Source organism: Cyclopterus lumpus, chromosome 25 (assembly GCF_009769545.1).
Source record: "Cyclopterus lumpus isolate fCycLum1 chromosome 25, fCycLum1.pri, whole genome shotgun sequence".
NCBI lineage: Eukaryota > Metazoa > Chordata > Actinopteri > Perciformes > Cyclopteridae > Cyclopterus > Cyclopterus lumpus.
This window is the reverse complement of record NC_046990.1, coordinates 8,995,872-9,020,975: the sequence shown is the minus strand read 5'-3', so window position 1 is coordinate 9,020,975 and position 25,104 is coordinate 8,995,872. Positions and strand designations below refer to the sequence as shown.

The following is a 25,104-nucleotide window of genomic DNA, read 5'->3' as shown; positions in this document are numbered from 1 at the left end:
TCCGACTCTGATTTCAGAGGAATCTGGGATTGAAAAGGAAAAAAGAAGAAAAAAAAGAAGCAAAGCCACAGAGATGATTAAACATTTTGTTGACCACCTTTTGATGGAAATAGCGACCCGTATATTGACAGTGGAATTGGTTAGTGAGGTCAGGTCGGAGCGGCAGGGCTCCAGATACTGTTCCGCTAAAGTAACCTCAGGAAATGACTTAACCTCCACTCACTCCAGGGGCTCGACAACCTGGCTGTGAATTCCTCTTTCGGGAAGAAGCTTCACAAGGCTGCCGCAAGATGTACGACCGCGATAGTGTAAAAAAGGTCGGGTTCAACGACGTAACTCACACAGTCGCTTCAAGGATTGTGTGATGTCGAAGTGTCCACAAAGAGGCCTTTAAGTGGAATCTTGTCTGTGGTACGATGAAAGACATCTTTATAGTTTATGCCACAGTGAAATATTACAAATCATCTCTCTCTCTCTTTCTCTGGTGATGCGCGTTTCTAGTATTTTTGTATATTTGAAAAGATGCTTTAAAAAGCTTTATGTATGCGTTACGCACTATATACACTAATTGACATACTTGTTGGCTGTTGGTAGTGATACAAGATAATATTGTGGTTTACAATTTGGTATGAACTGGAAAAGATTGCATGATATCTCCCCTTCCATAGATTTATTACCTCCTTGTGGTCATTAAAACTTTATTTATTTATGAACTTACCGTAATGTTTTATGGTTACCTCGCTCTTCATCTCCTCCACCATCACTGTGCATGGCATAGTGGTACAATAGCGTCCCATTGTTAATCATGTTTTTACACACATGCCCCCCCCCCCCAAATCACAAATTACAAATTTGCCTCAGAGGGCTTTACAATCTGTACACATACGACATCCCTGACCTTTGACCTCACATCGGATCAGGAAAAACTCCCCCAAAAAAACAGGTCTAACAAAACAAGTACAGAGATGAGTAATTTTCACCAGTGCTGTCTCTGTGCTGTGGTGTTTTCTAAACCCGGACTTATCTATTCATACTTGCTGTGAGATACTTAAACTTTCCTTATTCAGGGGGGAGGCTGTTGGCCCGAGAGGCCGGGCGGTCCGATCCGGTTAGTCTTTCATCGAGGGCGTCCCTGCCTCTCTCTGTCCCGCTCTATTCTTTTCTTTTCTTTCTTTTTTTTTTCCACTCCTCACCCTGCTGTTTTGCTCATCTTTGGATTCTATCCTCTAATCCCAGCTATGATAACTCTGGGAGGAATCTGTCATTCCTCCGGGGCAGCCTCTCTCTCTCTCTCTCTCTCCCCCCCCCCCCCCCCCCCCCCCCCCACCCTCCACCAGCTGTTTTCACAGTGTCTAGACACACACGCCGATATTGACAGGAGGACGCCACGGCGCTACAATGAGGACGTCGTGGAGTGTGTGTCTTCTCCTGCGGTAGGATGAATCAGAGAGGCTTTATGTGTGTGTGTCTGTGTGTGTGTGTGTGTGTGTGTGTGTTTTACCTGTGTGTACGCTTTCTGCAGCATCTGCATGCCAAAGCACAAGGCTGTGTGTGTTTATGAAGAACTGGCTTAATTCTGCATCAACATCAACCTTTTGCTCAGCGTGTATGCGTGTGTGTGTTTGCACGTGCTGTATATACAGTTTGTGTGTGTGTGTGTGTGTGTGTGTGTGTGTTTATAAACACTGGAGCCGAGTGGAGGCTTGTGACTCAGTCTTTCATCCAGCTGTCGTGCCGGTGCGGGTCGCACACTCATCAGGCGGTTTCCCCTGCGATTAGCGAGCTTTTAATTCAGCTTCTGCTGACTCTCTCGACCTTCAGCGGTCTCCTGCCATGAGCTTTGAAGCTCTGAGAATAAAGACGCTCACGTGGGCACGAACCTGAACCCGCAGAGCCCTGAAAAAAACAACAACAACCTTCTTCTACTCTCAGGCCGTGACCAAATCTCCATCTCGTTCCCCTTCCCTTGCAAAGATAACATTGTTTCCCCGCTGATTGCAGCCATCAATCAACTGATCAAGATGTTGCTGCAACGAACGGTGTTCAGCTGGAGTCCCGGGAGCAGCGTGGGGAGAACACGTGGCGATAATAGTCGGGTAGAGTAGATTTTATGGGAGCAACCTCTGCGGCTCTGCCGTTCTCTGTTTGGCCAGCTGGTGAGGGGTCGACGGTCGGAGGAGCTCTGACATCACCAGATACACTGGTCTACGGCGTGAAGGCAGCGTGGGCCGAGATCAACCTGCTTGCAGGGGCGACTTTCTCGCAGTCCTGTTGGATGAAAGTTTTTCATTTAAAAAAAAAGAAATAAAAAATCAACTTTTTCTTTAACCGCCACCACGAAGGTCACCACCCTCCACGAAGGTCACCACCCTCCACTGGTGACACGTCACAGAAAATAGCGTGAGCGTTCACTAAATGGCTCATCTCACTCATTTGTTCATCCTGCAGCTGTTGGCATGTCTTAGTGGCTTTATGTCAGTGACATGGCCTTTCCTGCTTGTTCATTTTCTGTGTCCTAAAGACATTTTGTGTCCTTAAAAACACCACGCGCTGCATATCTAATCGTGGCTTTTCCACTATCTTGCCTGTCAATGAAAGTGATTGTAGCGGAGGTGTGAACCTTCGACGATTAAAACAACCTGTGCATCAACTCGTTTTTTTTTTTTCCTGAGATACTTTACACCAGAAGCCAATCCCGTTGCACCAGCGTGTGGGAAAGGTGCGCTTTGCGGCGCCGGCCGTTAAACATTTGATGCTGGATGATTAGAGGCGAGTATAAAGACTTTTGACTCAATTTGACTTTACTTTGCTTTACTTGGACTCGACCCAAAAATATGTGCCTATAGCACAATTCAAATCTGGTATTCAGCATGTTGACCTACACCTTTTTTTTTTTTTAAACTTCTCTATTGCTGTACAGTGTTACTGATGTGGTTCATCTGCTTCTACTGTAATGGGCACATTTGGATGCCTCGTAAATATTGTCCACCTGACCTGAATCACTAAGTTGGGGGGGGGAGGATGGGGGAGGGGGGGGAGGAAGCTCTGATGCAGCACAAATAGGAGCCGGGTAAATGAGGGCGAGAGGGGGTTAAGATGGCTATCGCTCTACATCACGTTTAGCAAGTGGTTTTTTTTCTTCTTCTTTCTTTCTTTTTTTGTTGTTGTTGTGCTGATAAACAAGGCACACAAGAAGGCCATCCCTTGTAGCGCTTTCGGCTCTGCCTCTCTGTGAACAGAGAACCCCTCCCTCTCTCCCCCGCACAGCGGTGAATAGAGAAGGGCTCTGTGGCCACACACGTCTCTGCCAGGCCGGATCGCGGTGCCAAACATTTGAGCCCTCTCCCCGCTGAAGGCCTGTGGGCTTTTGTCCCCGCGTCTGATCTGCCACTGCGGTCCAGAGGGACTCAATGGGGGAAAAGGCCTCCCTGTCGTGTTCGGCTCAGGTCTCTCTCAATAGGGGTTGTTTCTCCTGGAGCAGAGGGCATTTCCATTGAAGCTGCAGCTCAGCAAACAACAGGCCCAGGGGGGGGGGGGGGGGTTATATTTGGAAGTGGGAGTTGTGTGTCGGAGGGGAGAGAGGACCGTGAGCAGGAAGATCCCCTCCTCATCTGTTATCTGGGAATCTCGCAAGCTGAATCAATCTCAGGCTTTGTGTGGAATTAGGTCATATTCAACGTTTTACCCAGAAAAGCGCCGGCGTGGCTTTTGAGGGTTTTAAGATTTTGGTTTTGAGTTTTTATTTTCATTTTTTTTCCCCACCTCGTCAGCACAATGTCCGTCTGAATCATGGCTGAATTTGGTCTCAAGGAGGAGATGGTTTCATTTTTCTTCCACTGCGTAAACAAACACTTTTTAAGTAATGCTCTGCGCTTCGCCACACGTTTTGATATGATCTACCATATTCTGAAATGTTCTTTCCAAAGAATTCTCAAAATTGCATGGGGATATATTGCCGGACAATTCTTTTTTGCATTGTGAGACGAGGCTGCGGTGCTAACGAGCTCTTTTACCGCATGCATGGCTTTAGGCCATTGTAGGTAGTAATGTTGCAAAAGAATGAATCCGTCGGCTTTATGCTGGATTTCGGTGGGCGAGGAGACAGGGCGGAGAAATGTAACAAATTATGCGGAATGATTGGAAAAGCAACGCTTTTATTTGACGTAGTAGTTCAGTTCTGTCGCATATTTCCCAAGTAACTCACCCAACGCCGTCCCTGCTGCCCGTAACCTATGAAAATGTTCCGTTCTGTTCCCGTGGCTCTGCGTGATGTATACGCGTTCATCCGACCGCTCTCCGCGCCGCCCCCGCGACGTGTGAACAAGATCTCACTTTCTGCCACACTCGAAGCGGCATCGGGTTCTTTTTTTTAAATATTTTTTTTATGACTTTCTTTTCCCCACAGAAATCGGAGGGGGGGGAAAAAAAGCATTTCAGGAGGAGAAAAAGTGTGCGAGGAATGTTTTCAAGAGCGGCGTCGGTGTTGTGATAAGGAGCCTTGAACTTGCGGGCGAACGCGAACCAAGCAGCGGGCATCACGGAATGTAACTCTCTCCAGATCAAGGAGGCCTACTGTAATGAAGGGAGTGGCTCTGCTGTTAGTCTGAGCTCTGTGCGGTTGTGGGCGGATGGAAATTAAAAGGTAGAGGTGGCAGAAATCTCCAAGACTTTGACGCTGGAGAATCGCAACGAACCCGCCCTTTTGAACTCCCTTGGAAGCGAAGCGAGGCATTTAAAAAAAAATAAAAAATCAGATTCAAAGAAACATTGTGCTTTCATCTTCCTTGTTTGGGCATCTGGCGGACTACTCTAGCTCTTTCCTCTCCGCTGAGCGTTTCGATGGGTGGGCATGGCAGCAGTCCGGGGGTTAAAGGGGTGGCACCGGCCACCGGGCAGATTACAGGCCCGGGGGTTGTTACCGCGGCTTCTGGAACACGGGGCTGCGGGCGTCACATGTGTTGGCACAGGGTGCGGGCACGTCAGATGTGGTCGGCCGAACATGTGGAAGCTCTCTCGGGTTTTATTCTGCCCGGCCCCATTCTGAGGGGAGAGAAGGCAGGCATTACAACAGACGGACAAACAAACACTGTGTGTGTGTGTGTGTGTGTGTGTGTGTGTGTGTGGGTGTGTGTGCTTTGTTGTTTTGTAAGAATGTAACCCCCGCCCCCTAAAAAAAGTAAACCCCCCAAAAATAATTTGTAAATTGTTGCCACTTGTTCTTTTCATGTTTGATAAATGTCTCAATCTTCTATTTGAATGTTCGGCTCGTTAAGTCCACATCGGTGATTGCAAGCCGAAGTTTACAGAGTTGGGATTATATGCGAGGGCCATTTTCTGCCAAACTAAAGGAGGAAAACATTCACACATTGTTGGTGTGAAGCTGTAAGAGGGAAGCTCGCCCTTCCTGCAGTGTAGTTTTCCTACGCCTCTTCCTCGGCCTACAAAGTCTGTCCTTGCTGCTTACTTTAAAGACTGACGGACACGTTGAGGAGACCTTGGGATCGGAGAGATCGGCAGCTCTATTTGCATGCCCGAGGTCAAGGGCGCCGCGACCCCAACAATCACGTCAAAAAAGGTCGAAGAGATGTCAAAACGGCCGTCAACCGTTTCCCACGCTTTCCCCCGGCTAAAGTCTGCCAACCGTGCAGCGCTAATCTTTTCTTGCCGTGAAACCCCCGCCCCCCCCCTCCACCAGCTGACCAGACCAGGAGTCACTCGGGGTCCGAGTTGCCTGCTCCTTTTGTGGGGGGATGTTAATCGGTCATTTCGGTCCCCAAACCCTGTGGACGGGGGGTCTAATTCACATGTGACGGCGCAAGCCTTTTGAGGGCTCGTCGCGCTGAGAGGGCGACGCCTCTTCACTGAGGACTAAAACGCTCCCATTGCTCTTTTCATCCTCGTTGACTGGCCGTGACGTATACAAAAAAATCCATTGTATACGTTTTCTTCTTTCTAGATCACGGGACGGAAAGTTAATTGATTGATGGATTGATTTTAAAGCAACTGTCTTGCAACAGCACCTGCTGTGAGATATGACTATTGGTTGCTTTTTTTTATTGTTTATATTTTAAATACAAATACAACAGGATCTTAACACAAGCCATGTGCCCGTGTCCATACAGGGAACCAGGAATAATTATTTTAAATACATACTTGTATGTCCTTGTTTTTTGAGCTCAGTGCTGAGTCACAAGATATGAAGGTATTAAAATACAAGAAAATACAAGAAAATACATGAAAATACAAGAATAAACTGAACATTAACACGCAAAAAAAAACACAGGCGAGTTGCAAGAGTGGAAAAGCCGTTTGCTGTGGAACTAGAGAGAGAGAGAGAGAGAGAGAGAGAGAGATCAACAAAAATAATGTTTCTCAGCTAATGAAAGAGCAGCGTGAGCTCGTGTGAGGAATGAATCTCGTTTCTTAAGCCTCGTATGAAGCTCAGTTTTTTTAGGACTGTCCCTCCCATGTGTCCCTCCCGGTCAGCTGTGGCAAACCGAGCATCGGTGGTGAGTGGGGTGGGGGGGAGGGGGAGGCCCCAACTGGCTTCCTGAAAACTTAAAATATCGAATTTTGATTATTGGGGAAGGTTGTAACTCCGAGCTGCGTCTATTCGAGGCCCGTTAAGTACAGGCTGCGTCGGGCCTCGGCGAACGGCGGACGGATCGGGACTCGTACTTCGGCGTCTGAAATAGCTTTTCCTCAGTCATGCTCACATACTACTGTCAAGTAACTGACATTGTGTCTGTGGATTTATGTGTGCATGTTCTGTGTAAACTTGCAGACAGTAAGCAAACACAGTTCCTTCAGAGGCTCTGCCAAGAAAGGAAATTGGCTTTTTTTTTTCTTCTTCTCATTCCCCTTTTTTTTTTCTTTTTTTTTTTGCATCATTACCCTCAAGATTTACATCTAAAAAACAACAAATCTGCTTTTTTCTTGAACAAAATCAGACTTATAAGATTTGGTAGTGTGCCATGTGGCCTGTTCTGACGTCAAGACCGCCAAGTTCTATTTGAATGCCTTTTTTAAATTCAGTTTCATATGCTTTACCGCTTCCCTTCTAACACTTTATTCTTTTTTTTTTATAACCTCAGAACTGTTTATAACACAACCAGGTACGCAGAGAGTGCCGGTGGCCGCCGGGCCGGGCTAAGCATCCGTGGACGCGATCCAAATCGGAGAGGTTTACGGATTAGCCAATCAGCAACAGTAGCTGGCATGTTGAGGCTGAGGTTTCACCGGGTCGCTGCACTTTTATGGGCTGAGAGGGGATGGAAATGCCCACCATGCATCACTTGCAGAAAATAGTAGAGAACGCTGTTCCCAATTTAAATATGGACTCAATACTTCTGGGTGATTTGGGGACAAATCTCCTTTAAAAGAATCTGCAGTACCTCAGTCTCACGCTGTCACCGCTTCCCGATGTCACATGAACATACAACATTTGTCTCCTCTGCTTAACGGCCTCAAAAGGTCAGAGGTCAGAGTCTACAGGGTAACAGGGCTGACACTAAACGTGTGCATGTTTTTCAATATTCCCTCGGTCGAGAAGGAGGCCCCTCCTGAGAGCAAACGCCGCGGCCAAACGGAGGGCGAGTTTGACGCGCCACCTCTCATCACTCAGGAATGTTTGAACAGAAACGATCGGTGAATATTTTCCCTCAGAAAGCGATTGTTCAAAGGTTCAGGCAGAGTTTTCAGAGGGGGCTGAATACCAAGAGTGCAACAAGATCCTGATCCACCATGACGGCTTTGTAAGCAGGCAATGGAATATTAAATAAGTAATAATGCGTAATTGAATTTGTTTGTATCTCTTTGAGCAAAGTATACATTCGTCATGACATAAAAGATCCAAGATTCAACATTTAAAGCTCATAGTTCAATTTTTTTAGCAAAATGTTTTGCATAATTTGGTGGTCAAAGATCACTTTGAAAAACTCTTACTCATTTAAACTTAGCCATAACGCCAGAATCATTGTGCTACTTATTATTTCACACAGATGTCTCAAAGGATAAAATTATGAAGTGAATACATTTTGGACAGACGTGGCTGTAAACTGCAACATGAGTCGGTTATTCTTATTAATCCTCGAGGGGTTATGTGGGCTCAGAATGGCAGCGAGCAATTTTAAATAAACGTCCGTCGTATTGGAGTCCTGGAGTCTCTGAAGGTCCTTTTTGCGACCTTTGCCCCCTGTGGATGTCGCTGTACGTGTCGTGGTGGTCGGAAGGTAATGGCGGCGGTTTGTGTGTGTGTGTGTGTGTGTGTGTGTGTGTGTGTGTGTGTGTTGGCAGGGCATGGCTTTCTCCATGGAGGAGCGTCTCCAGCTGGGGATCCACGGCCTGCTGCCCCCCTGCTTCATCAGCCAGGACGTCCAGCTGCAGCGGGTGGTCAAGAACTACGACATGAAGAGGGACGACCTGGACAGGTGAGGCCTACGCGCGCCGACAGGAACCTCTACGCGTATATATCTTTTAATCCGGGTCCAGTTTTCCACGCATTCCCCAGAGGGATTCCCCCGCGCACGCCGGGAGTCCCCCACATCTGGAAGCCTTCACAATCACGAGAGGCAGATTAGCCATCAGCCCTCAGAGATCTGCATCCATCTCCCAACACCGTATATCTTGCTGAACAAATCTCCCTCCCCATTCCTCCATCCCCTCACTGTACTCCTTCAAGTGTTTTTCTAACCTCCCAACTGAAAACCTCAGCCCGGGTTTTGCATGCACCATTAGGCGCTTTGAAGTAATGACTCCATTTCAGCCCGGGCTCGTTGATCAAACCAGGTCGGGCCTCAAACGGGCCGGTTCTGCTGTTTTGAATTACATGCAGAGTGCTGAATATGAAATGGTCTCTTATTCTCTGGCCCGCTCAGCTCGCTCTCAGTCAACCGTTCCAACAGCTGTCGCTCCCAATGTCAGCTTGTGAGACAGGATTTCGCAGGGTCGACTGCTGGACGACCGTTTCTACGACCATAAATATCGAGAACATGTCGTGCTTTCGAATTATCGTGACTCATTGCGGCAAAGCGGCGAGCGCTGCAAGCCCACGCGTTTGCGATCCGAGATGATGGAGGGACTCGAGTCTTTGTCGTCAACAGAGGAAATGGATAATCAAAAGGCTTTGCCAGCATGTAAATTGATGCAGCTGAGGGGGGGGGGGGGGGGGGGGGGGGGGGGGGACCTTGTATCCAGAGAAGTCGTTCGAAAGCAGGGACGAGCTTAAAGAAAATGAGCCGTTTGATCACTGGTGCTGAAATAGATTAAGATGGAGTCTGCTCCAGTGGGGTTGGCTTTAAAGGAAAAGACTGCTTTGTAAAGCAGTGTGTACTGTAAATATTACTGTTTCCTGGGTGCGGGCAGAGCTCGCGCCTTTTAAGGTGATGAAATCGTTCATAATGGTCTGCCAGCAAAAAAAAAAATCAAACAATGGGCACACAGCAGTAATATGTCACGGTTTGATGTTAGGATCTAATTATAGATTTGTTTGCTGAGTCAGAGCAGCTGATCGCAACGGACTGACAACCAACTGATCTAACCGAACTGCTGAAACTCTCAGAGCCGGTCACAATAACTCCTTACGGTTTATGAATGTGTGTGTATGGATGTTAGTTAGTCCTGATGTGCAGGTGGAACCTTAGCTCCTCCCATCAGTGTATGAATGGGTGAATGATGTCATGTAGTGTTAAAGCGCTTTGAGTGGTCGGAAGACTAGAAAAGCGCTCTACAAGTACTGGTCCATTTGTACAAGTACAGGTCCATTTGTACAAGTACAGGTCCATTTATACAAGTACTGGTCCATTTATACAAGTACTGGTCCATTTGTACAAGTACAGGTCCATTTGTACAAGTACAGGTCCATTTATACAAGTACATGTCCATTTATACAAGTACTGGTCCATTTGTACAAGTACAGGTCCATTTGTACAAGTACAGGTCCATTTGTACAAGTACAGGTCCATTTATACAAGTACTGGTCCATTTATACAAGTACTGGTCCATTTGTACAAGTACAGGTCCATTTGTACAAGTACAGGTCCATTTATACAAGTACTGGTCCATTTATACAAGTACTTGTCCATTTATACAAGTACAGGTCCATTTGTACAAGTACAGGTCCATTTATACAAGTACTGGTCCATTTATACAAGTACATGTCCATTTATACAAGTACAGGTCCATTTGTACAAGTACAGGTCCATTTATACAAGTACTGGTCCATTTATACAAGTACATGTCCATTTATACAAGTACTGGTCCATTTGTACAAGTACAGGTCCATTTGTACAAGTACAGGTCCATTTGTACAAGTACAGGTCCATTTATACAAGTACTGGTCCATTTATACAAGTACTGGTCCATTTGTACAAGTACAGGTCCATTTGTACAAGTACAGGTCCATTTATACAAGTACTGGTCCATTTATACAAGTACTTGTCCATTTATACAAGTACAGGTCCATTTGTACAAGTACAGGTCCATTTATACAAGTACTGGTCCATTTATACAAGTACATGTCCATTTATACAAGTACAGGTCCATTTGTACAAGTACAGGTCCATTTATACAAGTACTGGTCCATTTATAAAAGTACTTGTCCATTTATACAAGTACAGGTCCATTTGTACAAGTACAGGTCCATTTGTACAAGTACAGGTCCATTTATACAAGTACTGGTCCATTTATAAAAGTACTTGTCCATTTACCATTCATAAAAGTACAGGTCCATATAGTTTACTATCAAGTAACACAAGGAAAAATAGCAAATTCTTAGATTTGAGAAGCAGTTTTGCATTTTTTATGGAAAAAGCTAGTTAAAGGACAAAAAAATATTACTTTCATATAAAAAAAAGAAGAAAGAAAATGTAATAGACGTAAATAGAAGGTACTTGAGTCCTCGACAAATAACCACTGTGTGTCTGAATGTATTACTCCATACTGCAAGGCATATGGAAACCCTTCAAGTGGTAAATTGGCCGTGCCAGATGCTAATTCAGTTCAGTCGTATGAAAACAGTGCTCCTCAAGAGCGACCGTCACCACCGTGCGTTGTGCAGCTGCTGCACCCTAACCTGTAGCAGGGAGGGCGTGCATGCTTTTTTTTAATCCCCTCAACAAGAGGCACCTTGTGCTCCTGGCTTTATGGAAACGTCTCTGATTAGGAAGAGAGCCCTTTTCTGGCACGCTCAGCTTAATTTGGGTTGTATGCAAACTCTCAGTTCCCGTGCAACAGAACAATGAGCTTGTGTGGGCTATCTGAGGGGCCGCTTTCTATTCTCTGTGTTTTTCCAATCCCTTCAGTTCTCTTTCCTTTTTTCTCGCTTTCTCATAACCTCGCTGCTTTTGCTTTGGCCCAGTTTTTACAGCGTAGTGTCCGTCTAATATAATATCAATACTCTCTTATACTAAAAACTGTTATCCTTCGCCTCTCTCGTGTTTCCTTGCAGTTCCCCGCCTCCCAATCCGGCCTGGCACACCTCACACAAACACACAGATCTTACCATCTGACTTTAATAAAACCCCTCCACAGTTCCAGCAGGTATGAGTCCTCAAGATGTTAAAGATTAACGTGCCCTGTTTTCCTCCCCGCTCCTCCCCAGATATGTGTTCCTGATGGGGCTCCAGGACCGCAACGAGAAACTCTTCTACCGGGTGCTGCTGTCGGACATCGAGAGGTTCATGCCCATCATTTACACCCCCACTGTGGGCCTGGCCTGCCAGCAATATGGCCTAATATTTAGAAAGCCGAGGTAAGACACACTCACAGCATTGACGTAACAATAAGTACTTTCAAAATTGTAGTACAAAATACATACTGCTGTGATGAGGCAGAAGGCCAAAAGGAAGCTGGTGATACTGTTTTCCCAACCTAGTTCAATCTTCAACCCCTCAATTTTTCATTCTATGTCATTGTATTGTTTTTGTTATGGAACTTGGTAACAGCTGGCATTGTGTTATTCTGCTGGCTGTGCGGTTTCAATGTTTCACTGCTTCTGGCTTTTGCACCAATCACAGTTGTTCATATCTAAATATTTGGAGATGAAGAAATGAAGACGGATGTGTGTGCTGCATAATATTTTGAAGGCGTCCAGTTATGGCTGCGCGCTCGAGGACCTCTCGTGGTTGCCTCACACTTTCTCTAAACCCCTTTTTATTGGCTGTTTTATACAGCTGTTGACGGCCTGCCTACCCCTAACTCACCACTCGTAAGCGGCCGGTAGGGGGTCAGTTGCAGAGATCTGCACAAAGTAATGTTATTTGGGGTTTAATTACTACACAGAACAGTAAAACCTTAATGATTTGTTCCCGAGACCGAAAATTGTGTTTTGAGCCTGAAAAACGTCCACATTTACATGAGCTGCTTTTTGATGGCGACCTCTTTACCCAAACATCTCTGCTTCCACCGTCAAAGACTGTCAATTAGTTAGACGTGGTCACTACAGACAAACTCCTGATGAATCACTCGTACATTAGACGGCAGATTTGGTTATTTAATGAGCATGTTGACATGCAACCATGCAGGAATTCTATCAACTTCATGATGCATTATTTTGCCACAGGCTGTATTCAATTGGCCAACTTAAGGTTTACAAGCATGTCTACTAAAGTAGATTAAATGCATTGCAATGACGCCAGAAGCCCAAGGACTCTTAAATGCATGTGTACGTTATGTTGGTGTGCGAATTTTTCAAATCTGAACCACATTTGGAGGTTGCGGTAGTCCTTTCAGCTGGCGTTTGGTCAGACAGCTAACCGCTGTAAGCTGTAGAAATCAGTTTAGGGTTCACCTTGAGTGGATCTGGCTCTGCTCCTAGCAGACGGGCGTTCATTGGTTTCCTCTTCTACTGTACACACACACACACACACACACACACACCTTCCTGCTAGTATCTGTTTTCCTTCAAATAGGTTCATCTGACAGCGACACTCCCGAAGCAGTTCCTAATCGATCTTTAGTTGATGTGGCTTTCATTCAGGGCCGTTTAACTTGGCCCTGCCTCCCCACATTTAACCTTATATCCAGGTGGTTAAAAGTGTTGGGTTTGTTTTGACTCATACTTCCGATTAGGAGAAAGACCACCCTTGTCAACTGTCGGTTTCATGCTCTCACGTTCACTTACTGCCGTTTGCTTTAATCCTCGACTCTTTAAGTACTTAAAAGGATACATATAAGCCGACAATCCCCACAGCAACGTACAGTGTCTTTAGTTATTGTTTGTGGCCAGCAGGCAGTTCACTAGAAGTGATGAATATTGTATAAACTGTTGACAAACAAGTGTGATTTTGACAATTGAGCATGATTTAGCATTATTAAAAAAATACAAAAAAAACACTGGGAACTGCTTAAAATGGGATCAGAAATATGTAAATCCCAGTGTATTCCCACTTCATACAATAATGGATTTTTTAATATATATATTTTACCACCATAAATCATTTTGATAAGCTGTGATGGCTCCACTTTTCCTCAATTTGCGCAAGCAGTTTTATTACAAATGCCGACCATGGGCGCATGTAAAATAACTCAAGTTCTCCCATGCACAACGCTTTGTTTTCCACCAGCTCCCCGTTTCCCCATCCCTGCAGAACTATGTGGAAAATATGCCGAGTATGCTTTCCTTCCTCTCACGCTGAGCTGACCGGAGGAGTCATTTTATACACTCGCTCAAAGTCACAGCACAGGTGTCCAAGACCTGCTGCCAGAGGCCCAGGGGTTTGGAAGTTGAGCCTCTAGGAAACGTGGATCAAAGGGTTCACTTAGCAGAATACACCGGCGACACATGACTAGATGTCGGTTTTAAGCCAGGTGGTTTTAAGCCGGGCCGTTTCTCTCGGCTCACCAATGAGACACGAGAACAAGCTGAAACCGTGGTACATTTCTGCATTTATTGCCATATATGATTTACAGATCCAGATCCATGGTCCCCCAGGGGATGAAGTTTACCAACTTTGGTGATCCCTGACTATTCTTCTAGCACCACCATGATCAAAATACCCCAATAACTATTGGATGTCTTCTGCTGAAATCTCCTATGCATATCCATGGAGCCCAGGGGATTAATCCTAACAATTAAAATGATCGAGACCATAAACTCATGTTCACAATGTTTACTGAGTTCATAAATCAAGTGAGAAGTAGTCATTTCCTCATGGACTTCTATACAACCATACTGTTAACTGAGTGAGAAGTAGAGTCATTTCCTCATAGACTTCTATACAACCAGACGGTTAACTGAGTAAGAAGTAGAGTCATTTCGTCATAGACTTCTATACAACCAGACGGTTAACTGAGTGAGAAGTAGAGTCATTTCCTCATAGACTTCTATACAACCAGACGGTTAACTGAGTGAGAAGTAGAGTCTTTTCCTCATAGACTTCTATACAACCAGACGGTTAACTGAGTGAGAAGTAGTCATTTCCTCATAGACTGCTATACAACCAGACTGTTAACTGAGTGAGAAGTAGTCATTTCCTCATATACTTCTATACAACCAGACTGTTAACTGAGTGAGAAGTAGAGTCATTTCCTCATAGACTTTTATACAACCAGACTGTTAACTGAGTGAGAAGTAGTAATTTCCTCATATACTTCTATACAACCAGACTGTTAACTGAGTGAGAAGTAGTCATTTCCTCATATACTTCTATACAACCAGACTGTTAACTGAGTGAGAAGTAGAGTCATTTCCTCATAGACTTCTATACAACCAAACTGTTAACTGAGTGAGAAGCAGTCATTTCCTCATATACTTCTATACAACCAGACTGTTAACTGAGTGAGAAGTAGAGTCATTTCCTCATAGACTTCTATACAACCAAACTGTTAACTGAGTGAGATGTAGAGTCATTTCCTCATAGACTTCTATACAACCAGACTGCTTTTTGCAACCAGAGGAGTCGCCCCTTCTTGGCCATTACAAAGAAATGCAAGTTTAAGACACTTTTACATAGGCTTCATTTTTCAGACCGGTTGCCGACTGAACTTGACGTAGAAGATCTGGTCTCTAATCCCTGCTAAGTGTGTCTGACTGTAAAATAGTATTCAGTTTCTATCTAAGCCCAATGCACAGGGAATTTTACTCAACAGTATTCTCTAGTAATGACTAATGGATTACTGATGTGTGTGTGTGTGTGTCTTCCAGTCAGACCACCAGAGCAGCAGATTAGGTCTCTACTCACTGGCTCTCAGGTATAAAGAGTTTCTGTGTGGAAGCAGCAGCGTCTCCTTGTCTTGCCTGACTTTACCAGCTAATCTGCTTCATGAAGACTAAACACTCCGACACGGGCTCTGTACCAGAGTCCAAAGGTCGAGCCCCATTAAGTTTTTCAAAACACGGCCGATTCATTGATCTTTCGGTGTGCGCGGAGGCAGGCAGCAGAGCTGTAAAAAGGAACACATTCACATCATCGGGAGATTTGCGGACATGCTTCCTTTTATTGGTTCGTAAGCTCATGAGCGGACGCAGTGTTTAGCAGAGAAAGTTGGTCTGTCTTCGTCCCACAAAGTTTGTGTCTGTTTTTCGCCATAAATGTGGGTTGTGTACTTTGTTTGACAGCTGAAAGTGTCAGTTGTGATAAATGATCATGTTTTGTAGCAGAACAATTATCCCAAGTAGTGCGTGAGCGTAATTAGGTGTTCAATCATGTCCAGTGTCCCACGTGCCCTCTGTGGTGCATTGCTACCGAGAGTCTATATACACTTTTAATAGGACCTTATTTAAAGTAACACTTTACTTGTTCAAAGAGCTCTCGAGGTAAGTGACACGAACCAATCCATCTTACTGATGGAGATGGATGATCAACAGTAGCCCATTAGTGGAGTCTTGGTTTTAGGGTCGAGGGTCAGCGACTCTACGACTACAGCTGCCTGTCAGGAGCTGGACAGTAAGTGATAGACGTAGTTTTAGGTAAAGCCCAGATGCTCTCTTTATCGTCTGCCATTTTTCCTGTATTTAGGCCATGGGTATTCCTGCTTGTAAATCTGGAGGTATAAGATATAAATCTATTTGATATGAAATGCTCATTTCATTTTGCAAAGGGTCTGAAATAAAAAAATATATGGGATTCACTAACCATACATATAAATATACATTTTATCAGATACAAATGAAGTACAACATAGCCAGCTCTTTATTTAACCTTTTAATATTTGGTGGCATTCCCAGAATAGCCGCCATGTTTTTGTGAGGATAGCTTTGTGATTGGAACACCCGCCACCTGAGCCAGCCCCCAACGAAGAGCGCAGCCTAATAGGACCGGCTGAGGCAAAGACACCGACTTGTTATTAATATCAACCTGTATTATCATGATTTATTTATCAGGCTGTATGTGTGAGGGTAATAACGTATGAAAGTGAAAGTGCTATTTCATTCATTATCCGCTACATAAAAGATGTACTGTAATGTGACCCGAGTACAGACATGATTCTGTCTTTTTAAAGTTGGACTTGGATTAAAACGAGGGTGAGCTGCAGGAGATTATAAGGGCCTAATGAAAGGCATCATCCGAAGCTGCCTCGGCCACCTCTGAAGTGGCACATGCCGGATGATAAAGTGTTCCAGCCTTGTAGATTAGGGGCTTCAGAGCTGTGATTTCACCCCATTCAGGCCCACACAAGGCGTCACACGGCAAGTGTGTGAGAATAGCTCAGAATAGTCTGTAGGAGTAGGGAGGAGAGAAAGGGTTTGGAATTACGCTGACCTCATGAGGAACGTGGCAAACATTTGGAATTAATTACACCCTAGACTTTGAGGACCTTGCACAACAATATAGAGCTCATGTCCGAAGACGTTTTAGAGCCAGTGAAAGCAAAGAAACTTTAGGGCACTGTAGACTGTAACTAAAAGTTTTCCTGCAGCATCCCTCGGAATAATGGGCTAAAATCCACCACAGTTTACTGTGTAAACATGGAAAGTAATCAACCTAAATAAATGTTTTGAATAACTACACTACTAAGACTACCTGGCTGAATTGTCTGTGACCTGTAGTGCAGGGCACCATCACTAATTCAAAATGCCGTAACTCTCCATGACTTAGAGTGGTGTAGCATATGGAGAGCAACAGTGGTTGGGTTCCTTAGAGACACAATGGGAGAAAATAAATGTTCTCCCATTGTGTCTCTAAGAAACAACAGTGGTTGGGTTCCTTAGAGACACAATGGGAGAAAATAAATGTTCCCCCATTGTGTCTCTAAGAAACAACCATCCAATCATAGCAAACATGTTTGTGTATAGGTTTCGGTCGGGTTGACGGCTGTCAGCCGATGTAAAAGTCTGCCTGGCAGTCTCACCTTGGAGATGTTTGGCCTCAGCCAGCCTCTGTTTGTTCCAGTCCGGGCCTGTGAACTGTCAGGTCCCAGCTTCATCGACTGCGCTGTCACTCAAACTCAGATTTTAAATTAGCTATGAACACAGAGAGCTTATAGTGTATGGTGTAACCGCATGAGTTTTACAGCTTACTGGACTTATAACCAAGAACACACGCCTGGTCCTGCTTGTTGAAATGGAACCAAACGTTCAGTAGGAAGAAGTTTACTGCTAAATTCAGCTTGTAGGTTAGATAATTACCTCGTCAACTGGAGCACATCAAGCATTACAAAATGTAAAAGTACCTGCGATTGTTACTCTGGTCTCTTAAGATGATGGTGTGGTCCTCACTGTTCTATAACCCTTTACGGGATGCTACGGCCGGTAGGGCAAGGGTCACATCGCCAACAGGATTTCGAAGGCTCGAATTCTGCATGTCGGCCGTCGCCATTTTGGTTTTTTTTGCCCGTTGCCACATTGGTTATTTGCAACCAGAAGCGACGGGCTGTGGTCGGAGGAAGGTACAACCAAACGCTGAAGAAGACATTTTTAGGCAACCAAACATTCATTAAAATGAAAACACACAGCGGAAGGGTTAAAGTTGGTAGACGAAAACACGGATATGAACACGCCCTAAAACATAGCCTACTTTGTCGTCTCTATTTTACTCTCAATGGGACCATAATTTACTAAATATACATGCTGGATTGAAGAAGAATTGAAACTAGCAATTGAGACCACAAACTCATGTCTCCAATGTTTGCTGAGGGAATAAATCAAGATGGTAGGGTCATTTTCTAATAGACATAATGAAAGCCTTTTGAAATATTCATAAAATGTAATAACCAGATATTTGGCCTACTACCAAGGTTATGTTTGCATGAATATTCATTAAGGTGTAATGTGATATTTTGGAAGGAGGTTTCCCCCGTTATAATGGCTTCTAATAATCCCCCAAGGGTCTTTTTATTCTCTTATTAATACTACAATTTCATTTTGAGCTGCTAAACGATGCATTAATACAAGGCTCTCCTTCCCAGACCAAAGGGCAACATTATAGAGCACAGTTCTGTTTGGCTGCTCTCCCCACACCATCTCCAGCCGTCACATTTTCGTGCGCAGCAGTAATATTTCACCAGCCCACACTGGAAATAATGACTTATCTGATACTCGGAGTGCATCAACACTCAGCCTGGTTTGTAGTTTTAAAGTTCAACCCTAATAATCCATCCAGCATATGTCACACGAGTTGGCAGCACGCTGAGAGCCTCTCTAAAGCCTTTAGTGTGAATTTAGAATAAGTGAGCGAAACAAGTGTAGAAGGGCCAAAGGAGTGAGTTCTTAAGGACTCAGTGAAACCATTGCCAAAAGCGTCTTCTACAGTAATAACCTGAACTAGTATGGATTCATCTCCCCGCCTTGAGAAGTTGTGGTAGAACCATAAAGCCTAGAAGTGAGAGAGGTCGGTAAGTTAAATATGACGCCTTATGGAATAATGTTTGAGAACGTCGGCCACTTCCACCACTTAGTACGCACACGCTCTGTGAATTTTAACGATGTTATCTTTCCTTCACAACTGCTGCTGCAGGGGACCCTTTAAATCTTTTAAAGAGAAGTTCAAATTGAAATAAAACTGTATCACACTTTATCACGCCTGTCAAGGCGGACATGTGTGCATATTGCTCGGGTTTGCCAAAGCACACGTTGGCGGTGGCTGGTCATGAGCTTGTGTAGGAGGGTCGCCAGCTCCCTCGGCAGAGTCTCTCGCTGGCCTGGTTCCTGCAGCCAGAAGGGGGTACGCGCGACGTAATGCAACGCACGTGTGTGTGTGTGTGTGTGCAATGCGGGTATGTTTGCGGGGTGAATGGAGAGTCGCACATGTCGTCAGAGGTTGGGGATCCTGAACACGTGTGGACAGATTTGTGGCCACGAGCCGGATATTGCCGGCGATGTCGTTGTCGTTTTCCATTATTGCCATGCTTCCCAGGAGCCCCAGCTGCACATGGATGTGTGAGGAGAGCGGTGGTGCAACTGAGCTGCTTCCCTACCACAACACCTCCAACAGTGGGGAAAAAGAGAGTTGAACGCTAGAGCTAAAGGACATAGTTAACATTGAAGTGTCAAATGGGTAAAAGATCACTGTTACATCTCCTTGTACGCATACACATACAACCCACGAGCATCACGCATGGAAAAATGCCTAAGTATTTTTATTCCAGCTTTGTTTCCCTCGTGAATTGAGTGGAAACTCAGAAAACCCAAAATGTCCCCACAGTCCAACCTTCTTGGCACGTTGCAATCTTAAAATCTCTGGCTTTCCGTTTCTAGTCGGGTGTAAAGCTCACATTATGGCCGACTGGAATGATAAATTGGCACACCAGCCCCATCAGATCCAAACTGCTGCCACAACCTAAACGTCTGATGGAGCTCAGTGTTGGCCTGAAGCGTGAGCATTAGTGGAGATGATGGAGTTTGACAGTTTGTTGTTGCTGAGCACAACTAACCATCTGATTTACTGCTGTACGGTGTACCATTTTTTTCCAGGTGTGGCATTTCCACTCCGATACAATTTTGGCCGTGCAGGAAGACTTCACACATATAGTATGTCATAGGATATATGGGTGAAGTGTGACCATCGTAAAGCAAGCAATTAGATACTACAGGTTAAAACTTTTTGTTTTTGCATTTTTGTATCATATACACTATCTTCACATCATGTAAAATGGTTTTCCTGTCCGCCAGATCGCTGGCCAGTTCTCATTGGAAAAAAACTTTCCAGAATTTTGTTTGAAATGAATAGGATTTTCCCAAAAATAATCCCTGTCAATCATCTCTTATGACCCACTAGATTGTCTCTTTAGATGTAGGCACCACCATATATAGGTGGTATATACCCGCTGCCGAGCAACTACACAATCTAGACCTTTAGTTAGGAAACCTCATGGGTATAATAAGTATTTGTATTAAGAATAGTTTGACATTTTTGGAAATGCAAGAAAATCTGGGTAAAGGTAACTTAATCTGTCCAACAGAACCTCTACAGCTCACTAATGAACACATTGTATTTCTTTTAGTTTGATCCGAACCAAAACTGAAATGAAAATATGAGCCAGGCTGGCTTTTTCCCTGTTCTTGCACACTTTATGCTAAGCTAAGCTAATTGCTGATTGCCTCCTGGCCCCGGCTCAGAATTTTAAGAAAGCCATTACCTCGTGTACACATTTATATGGAGGCATAATGGTTTCCAATCTTAGTGGCGAAACCTTTGTCTTAAACTGGGTCCGCCTCATGTGGGCATGGGACACTCCCCTCCGACTAAAAGAGTCGAGTCGACAGATCAGACATTAATCACTTAACCGCTTTTATATGTGCACTTAGATAAGACCATACTTCTGAGAATGGTATGAGGCCTACCCTATCTCTCACTAACATCTCCTTAACGGCTCTGCTTCTTAGTTAGTCAGTTCAAAACTCCCACTGTAGTTCATGCATGTGGTAAGAAAGCGCTAAACGCTAACTTTTCTTTGTTTTGACAGCTCCATCAGCTCTCCGCTCAGCTTTGGCTGTGAACACTTGTAAACATGTCAATGCATTTGGCCCGAACTTAGAAACCGGAAACTTGAAGATAACCGTCTGTGGGATCAGTAAACAGGCTTTCAAACTGAAAACCTGTTCTACAAACATCCTTTTTATAACATTTTAACACAATCTGCAAGGGAATAACACAATCGGAGAGATTATTCAGTGGCTGTTATCGGGGAGTAACACCTAATATTACTCTTTTCATACTTACATCTTTCAAGATTGCAACCACAGTATGTTAATAATGTAGATTGAAATACGGTTGCTTTGTAGTCACATATAAAGCATGCCATCTACATAATTTCTGAGCTATTTAGGACAAAATATACTGATTTGTAAACAATGCATATTTTCTGACATACAGTCGGACAGTACAGCAAGTTTTGCCTTTTTTGTCATCACAGCATAAAAATCATCTGAAGTCTGTTCTTTTAATATTAAATCCCTTTTTTTTTGTTTCAACACTGTTTGCATACTTTTGTTCAGATTAACAACGCCTGTTAGCAGATAAGAATTTCACACATTTCGAACATTGTAAAAAAAGTCTTGTAAAAGCCTATTTGATCCCAACCAATGAATTGTAATGACGTTATGTATGAATGTGACAAATGTGATATATATATATATATATATTTACACAGTGGAGCATATTTTGGCAGAGCACGCTGGATTCGAAGGCGGATCTCTGAAACCATCCTGCTGTTTCATAGCATTCACTTTCCCCCATGTGTGAGGCTCTGTCTGCACTTTAATGTCATATAAAGTTACGAATGCCAAGAGGTTGCCTGTTCGCACATTAATTCCACAGAGAGAATACATGGTGTCACTGACATGGCCATTACTAAACACAATAGTTGACTTCTGGATATTATGGATGATCTCACTGCGAGATGATTGGTTTTGGTGCTGTCGTAGACTGACTCGGTCTGACCTCTGGCCTCTCCACAGGAATGGGATCTGACCCCAGGTGACTCTCCTTTCTGAATCTCTTTGATCCGTTGTCGTTCACGCATCCCCGGGCATCCTGAACATTCGCTTTGATTTCTGCTTCGGCATAAGTGCTAAATGCCGCCGCCGGGGCCTTTTGAATATGAACGCATTCCTCTTGTATGACGGATGATGAATGTAGAATGAATTTGGCATTCTTCGAAAAAAACTGTACGACCGATGTTCATGAAAAAGCAATAATTATGAAGCTTGTAATCTCATTATTTTTAATGGAATGACTTGTGTAAATGTAACATTTGGTGAGCTGTGACCAAATACCACAGGTATCTTATTCAGGTCCTCCAAAACAAGATATTCATCCAAAAAAATATCAATACAAATCTGAAGACCAGCTTGATCATCTTGAGACATAAACAAATGGTCCCGGGAGCCCAAATTGGAGTGTAAAGTACAATTATCTTCATATTCCATTGTAAAATATGAGCCTCTCACTTGTTGTCATATAGTACGTAAATCTTCTCCTCAGCTACGAGCCCAGAAGAATTTGAAACTCTAAAAGCATTTCTCCATCTGTTCTTCAGTGGGCACTAGCGGCTCGCCTGCCACCAACCCAGACATGCCTGAAATTAAATACACATTTCTCTGTGCGTGTCAAAGACAATACGATGGGGGCCATACATCATTGTCATCCATACCGTGCGCAATGATTTTTTACAACATTCTCTTAACCTGTCTCCGGTCCTGGCCACTGTTGCTTACACAGAGCAGCATTTGCGAATGCACAGTTTTCTGGCTGAGACAAAACCCAATTGCTTTTGAATGTGACTTTTGCAACCCACGCGAAACTTCATTACCGTCGGACGTAGGGAAATTTAATGGAAAACCATTCTTTGCAAGAGGGCTGGAGCTCCTCTAATAGCCAGCTGGGTTCATCAGGTCTGCGCCTCTGATTCCTTTAGCAGGGCTGTGCTAGAACGGGTCCTTTTCTCTCTGTTTCTCGCCCCTGGAGTTATGCAAGGCGGACTTGAGAGAGAAGCTCGGTGTCCAAAGCAATCGCCTGGACACTCGACTGTCTCTCCAGTAGACGACGGGGCGACAGAACCTCACGCTGTCTGGTTGCTGTTGTCCTCACCTGCGGGTTATTATCCTGTGTAAAAGATTCCGTGCCTTTTTTTGTGCGTTTTTGCCTCGACGTGTTACCCGAAGTGACGAAAGGCCGATCAGATTGGCTAAACTGTGTTCATTTTGGCCCCCGAATTCTCTCGAGTTTTCCCCTCTCCGCCAAGTCTGGAAAAAAGCATTCCCGAGGGAAGATTAGTTTCTGTGTGGAAGTCCGGGCTGATTTCAGTGGGCTGCGGTGGAATGAGGTGGGGGGCGGGTTATGGTTTTCCAAGGCCAGGCACTGGAACTGGTTCTTTCTTGTGACTCAGGCAACATGTTGAATACTTATTATGTGATGGAATCCTGTCAACGTCTTGAGCGTGCCATGGAGGGTGGGAGGCAGAGGAAGAAGAAGAAGAAGAGTGCATTGTCTTCGGAGATACGTACTGGATGGAGAGAGGAAAAGAGAAGGAATGGAAAGAGAATTCCTGACCTTCACGTTTCATTTCCAAGTGATGAGAGCTGTGTGTTGTACAAAAGACATTCGCTTGCATTTGCTGCTAAGATAACGAGCAGAAGCAAAAACCCTCGGCCATCTTACAAGAGGTTGAACAAACGCAGGGAGCTGAAGGCCACGTGTGCTTAGAGACTGAGAGAGGTGGATTATGGGTTGGAGGACTGTTTGTTGAGTTGATCCTAAATGATTCACCCGCCATCAGCATCCCTTTCGTCGTTTCTATTTATTTTTGTTCCTTTTTTTTTGGTGTGTTTACAGAGCCCTTTTCCCAAAAGGTCTGTTGCATATATAATGACGATCATCTTTTCCATTGCGTTTAGTTATTATTAAAATTTTGCGTCAGCTCCGGCTGCACCATGAACACGGTTATTGAATGGCACTGCCAGACCTCCAGTTCTCATTTTCTTCTTCTCTTGTATTGGTTTAGTCAGACACTTGGCTGCTTGGTGCGCTGCAGCATGAGTGTGTCATCTGTCATGCCAACCGCTTCACTCCTTTTGGCTTCACTGACTTAATTGCCTGAGAAAAGATCCGTATGAACGAAATTATGGGTATGATCTAAGTAATAAGATGGACTTGCCTACTGTTGTATGGATACGTGTAGGTAACTTACAGTGTGTGCTACAATTGAAGACACATCTGACTTTGTCGTGGGTGTGATCAAATCTGTTCTACGTAAAAATGATGATCCCTATTTGCAATAATGCTTGACAGGAAAAAACAATCTTCCCTTTCCATGGAAACCCGTTTACATATTAAATGTCACTCGGGGAAGGAAGCAAGAAAATTGAAACCCAGCGGTCTCATTGCTTAAATATTGTGCTGTCAGTCCTTTTCTGCAGCGTGTGGTCAGATACCACATCCAGTCATAGAAATGACTCTGTCTCCTTGTGTGTGTGTGTGTGTGTGTGTGTGTGTGTGTGTGTGTGTGTGTGTGTGTGTGTGTGTGTGTGTGTGTGTGTGTGCTGGGCTGGGCTGCTTCACTTGATGCTGGTCCTCCAAAAGATCCTCCACTCACCTGATATGATGACAGATGGATGTGTTGGACAAGGTGTTGACAAACTGACTGTTGACATTCATTACAAATTAAAATATGGAGCCAAACTGGCAAAATACCGTTAATCCTGAGATGACATGTTTGGGTTTACCTTACCTTCCCACGTTATTAATATTATTAATATTGATATATACATACATATATATATATATATATATATATATATATAGTAGTCTGAAAAGTGAAACCAGTGTGGAAGTGCCATAAACTAAGAAGTCTGATTGTATAGAAGTCAATGAGAAAACTTCTCACTTGATTATTAGCCTTAGTTTATCTTCTATTATGGTATGTGTGTTCCTGAAAAATACAAAGACGACTGCCTCTTTCTTGAATTTAGGGGGTGAAGGCCAGAGGGGACGTAACCCCTGAAGGCCGAGGTGTGAAGGAAGCGTCACGCAAGTAGTAAATCAAATAAAGGATTAAAGAGATACAGCTGCTGTTGTTGTTGATCATTTATATAACGTTATATACATGTAAAATGTGTTCAGGAATATGTTCACGTTGATATTTCGTGTCTATGCTCTGACCTCGTCACTCGTTCGTGAGTGACCATTTGAACTTTGACCAAGGACATTGATTCACCTATTATAATAA

At 44.2% G+C, this 25,104-nt stretch overlaps 1 protein-coding gene across 2 annotated transcripts in view; it reads left to right on the top strand.

Moving 5' to 3' along the window:
• The window catches only part of me1 (malic enzyme 1, NADP(+)-dependent, cytosolic), a 57,729-nt gene that overhangs the window by 10,976 nt on the left and 21,649 nt on the right, over positions 1–25,104 (top strand). Inside the window, exons 1-3 of one of the 2 annotated variants that reach the window (XM_034528800.1) lie at positions 1,343–1,433; positions 8,296–8,429; positions 11,600–11,749. In XM_034528800.1, the coding sequence (XP_034384691.1) occupies positions 8,299–8,429; positions 11,600–11,749 (281 nt within the window). In that variant the 5' untranslated portion in view covers positions 1,343–1,433; positions 8,296–8,298. Of the gene's footprint in view, positions 1–1,342; positions 1,434–8,295; positions 8,430–11,599; positions 11,750–25,104 lie in introns of those variants that run through there. The other variant, XM_034528799.1, reaches the window with a different exon arrangement.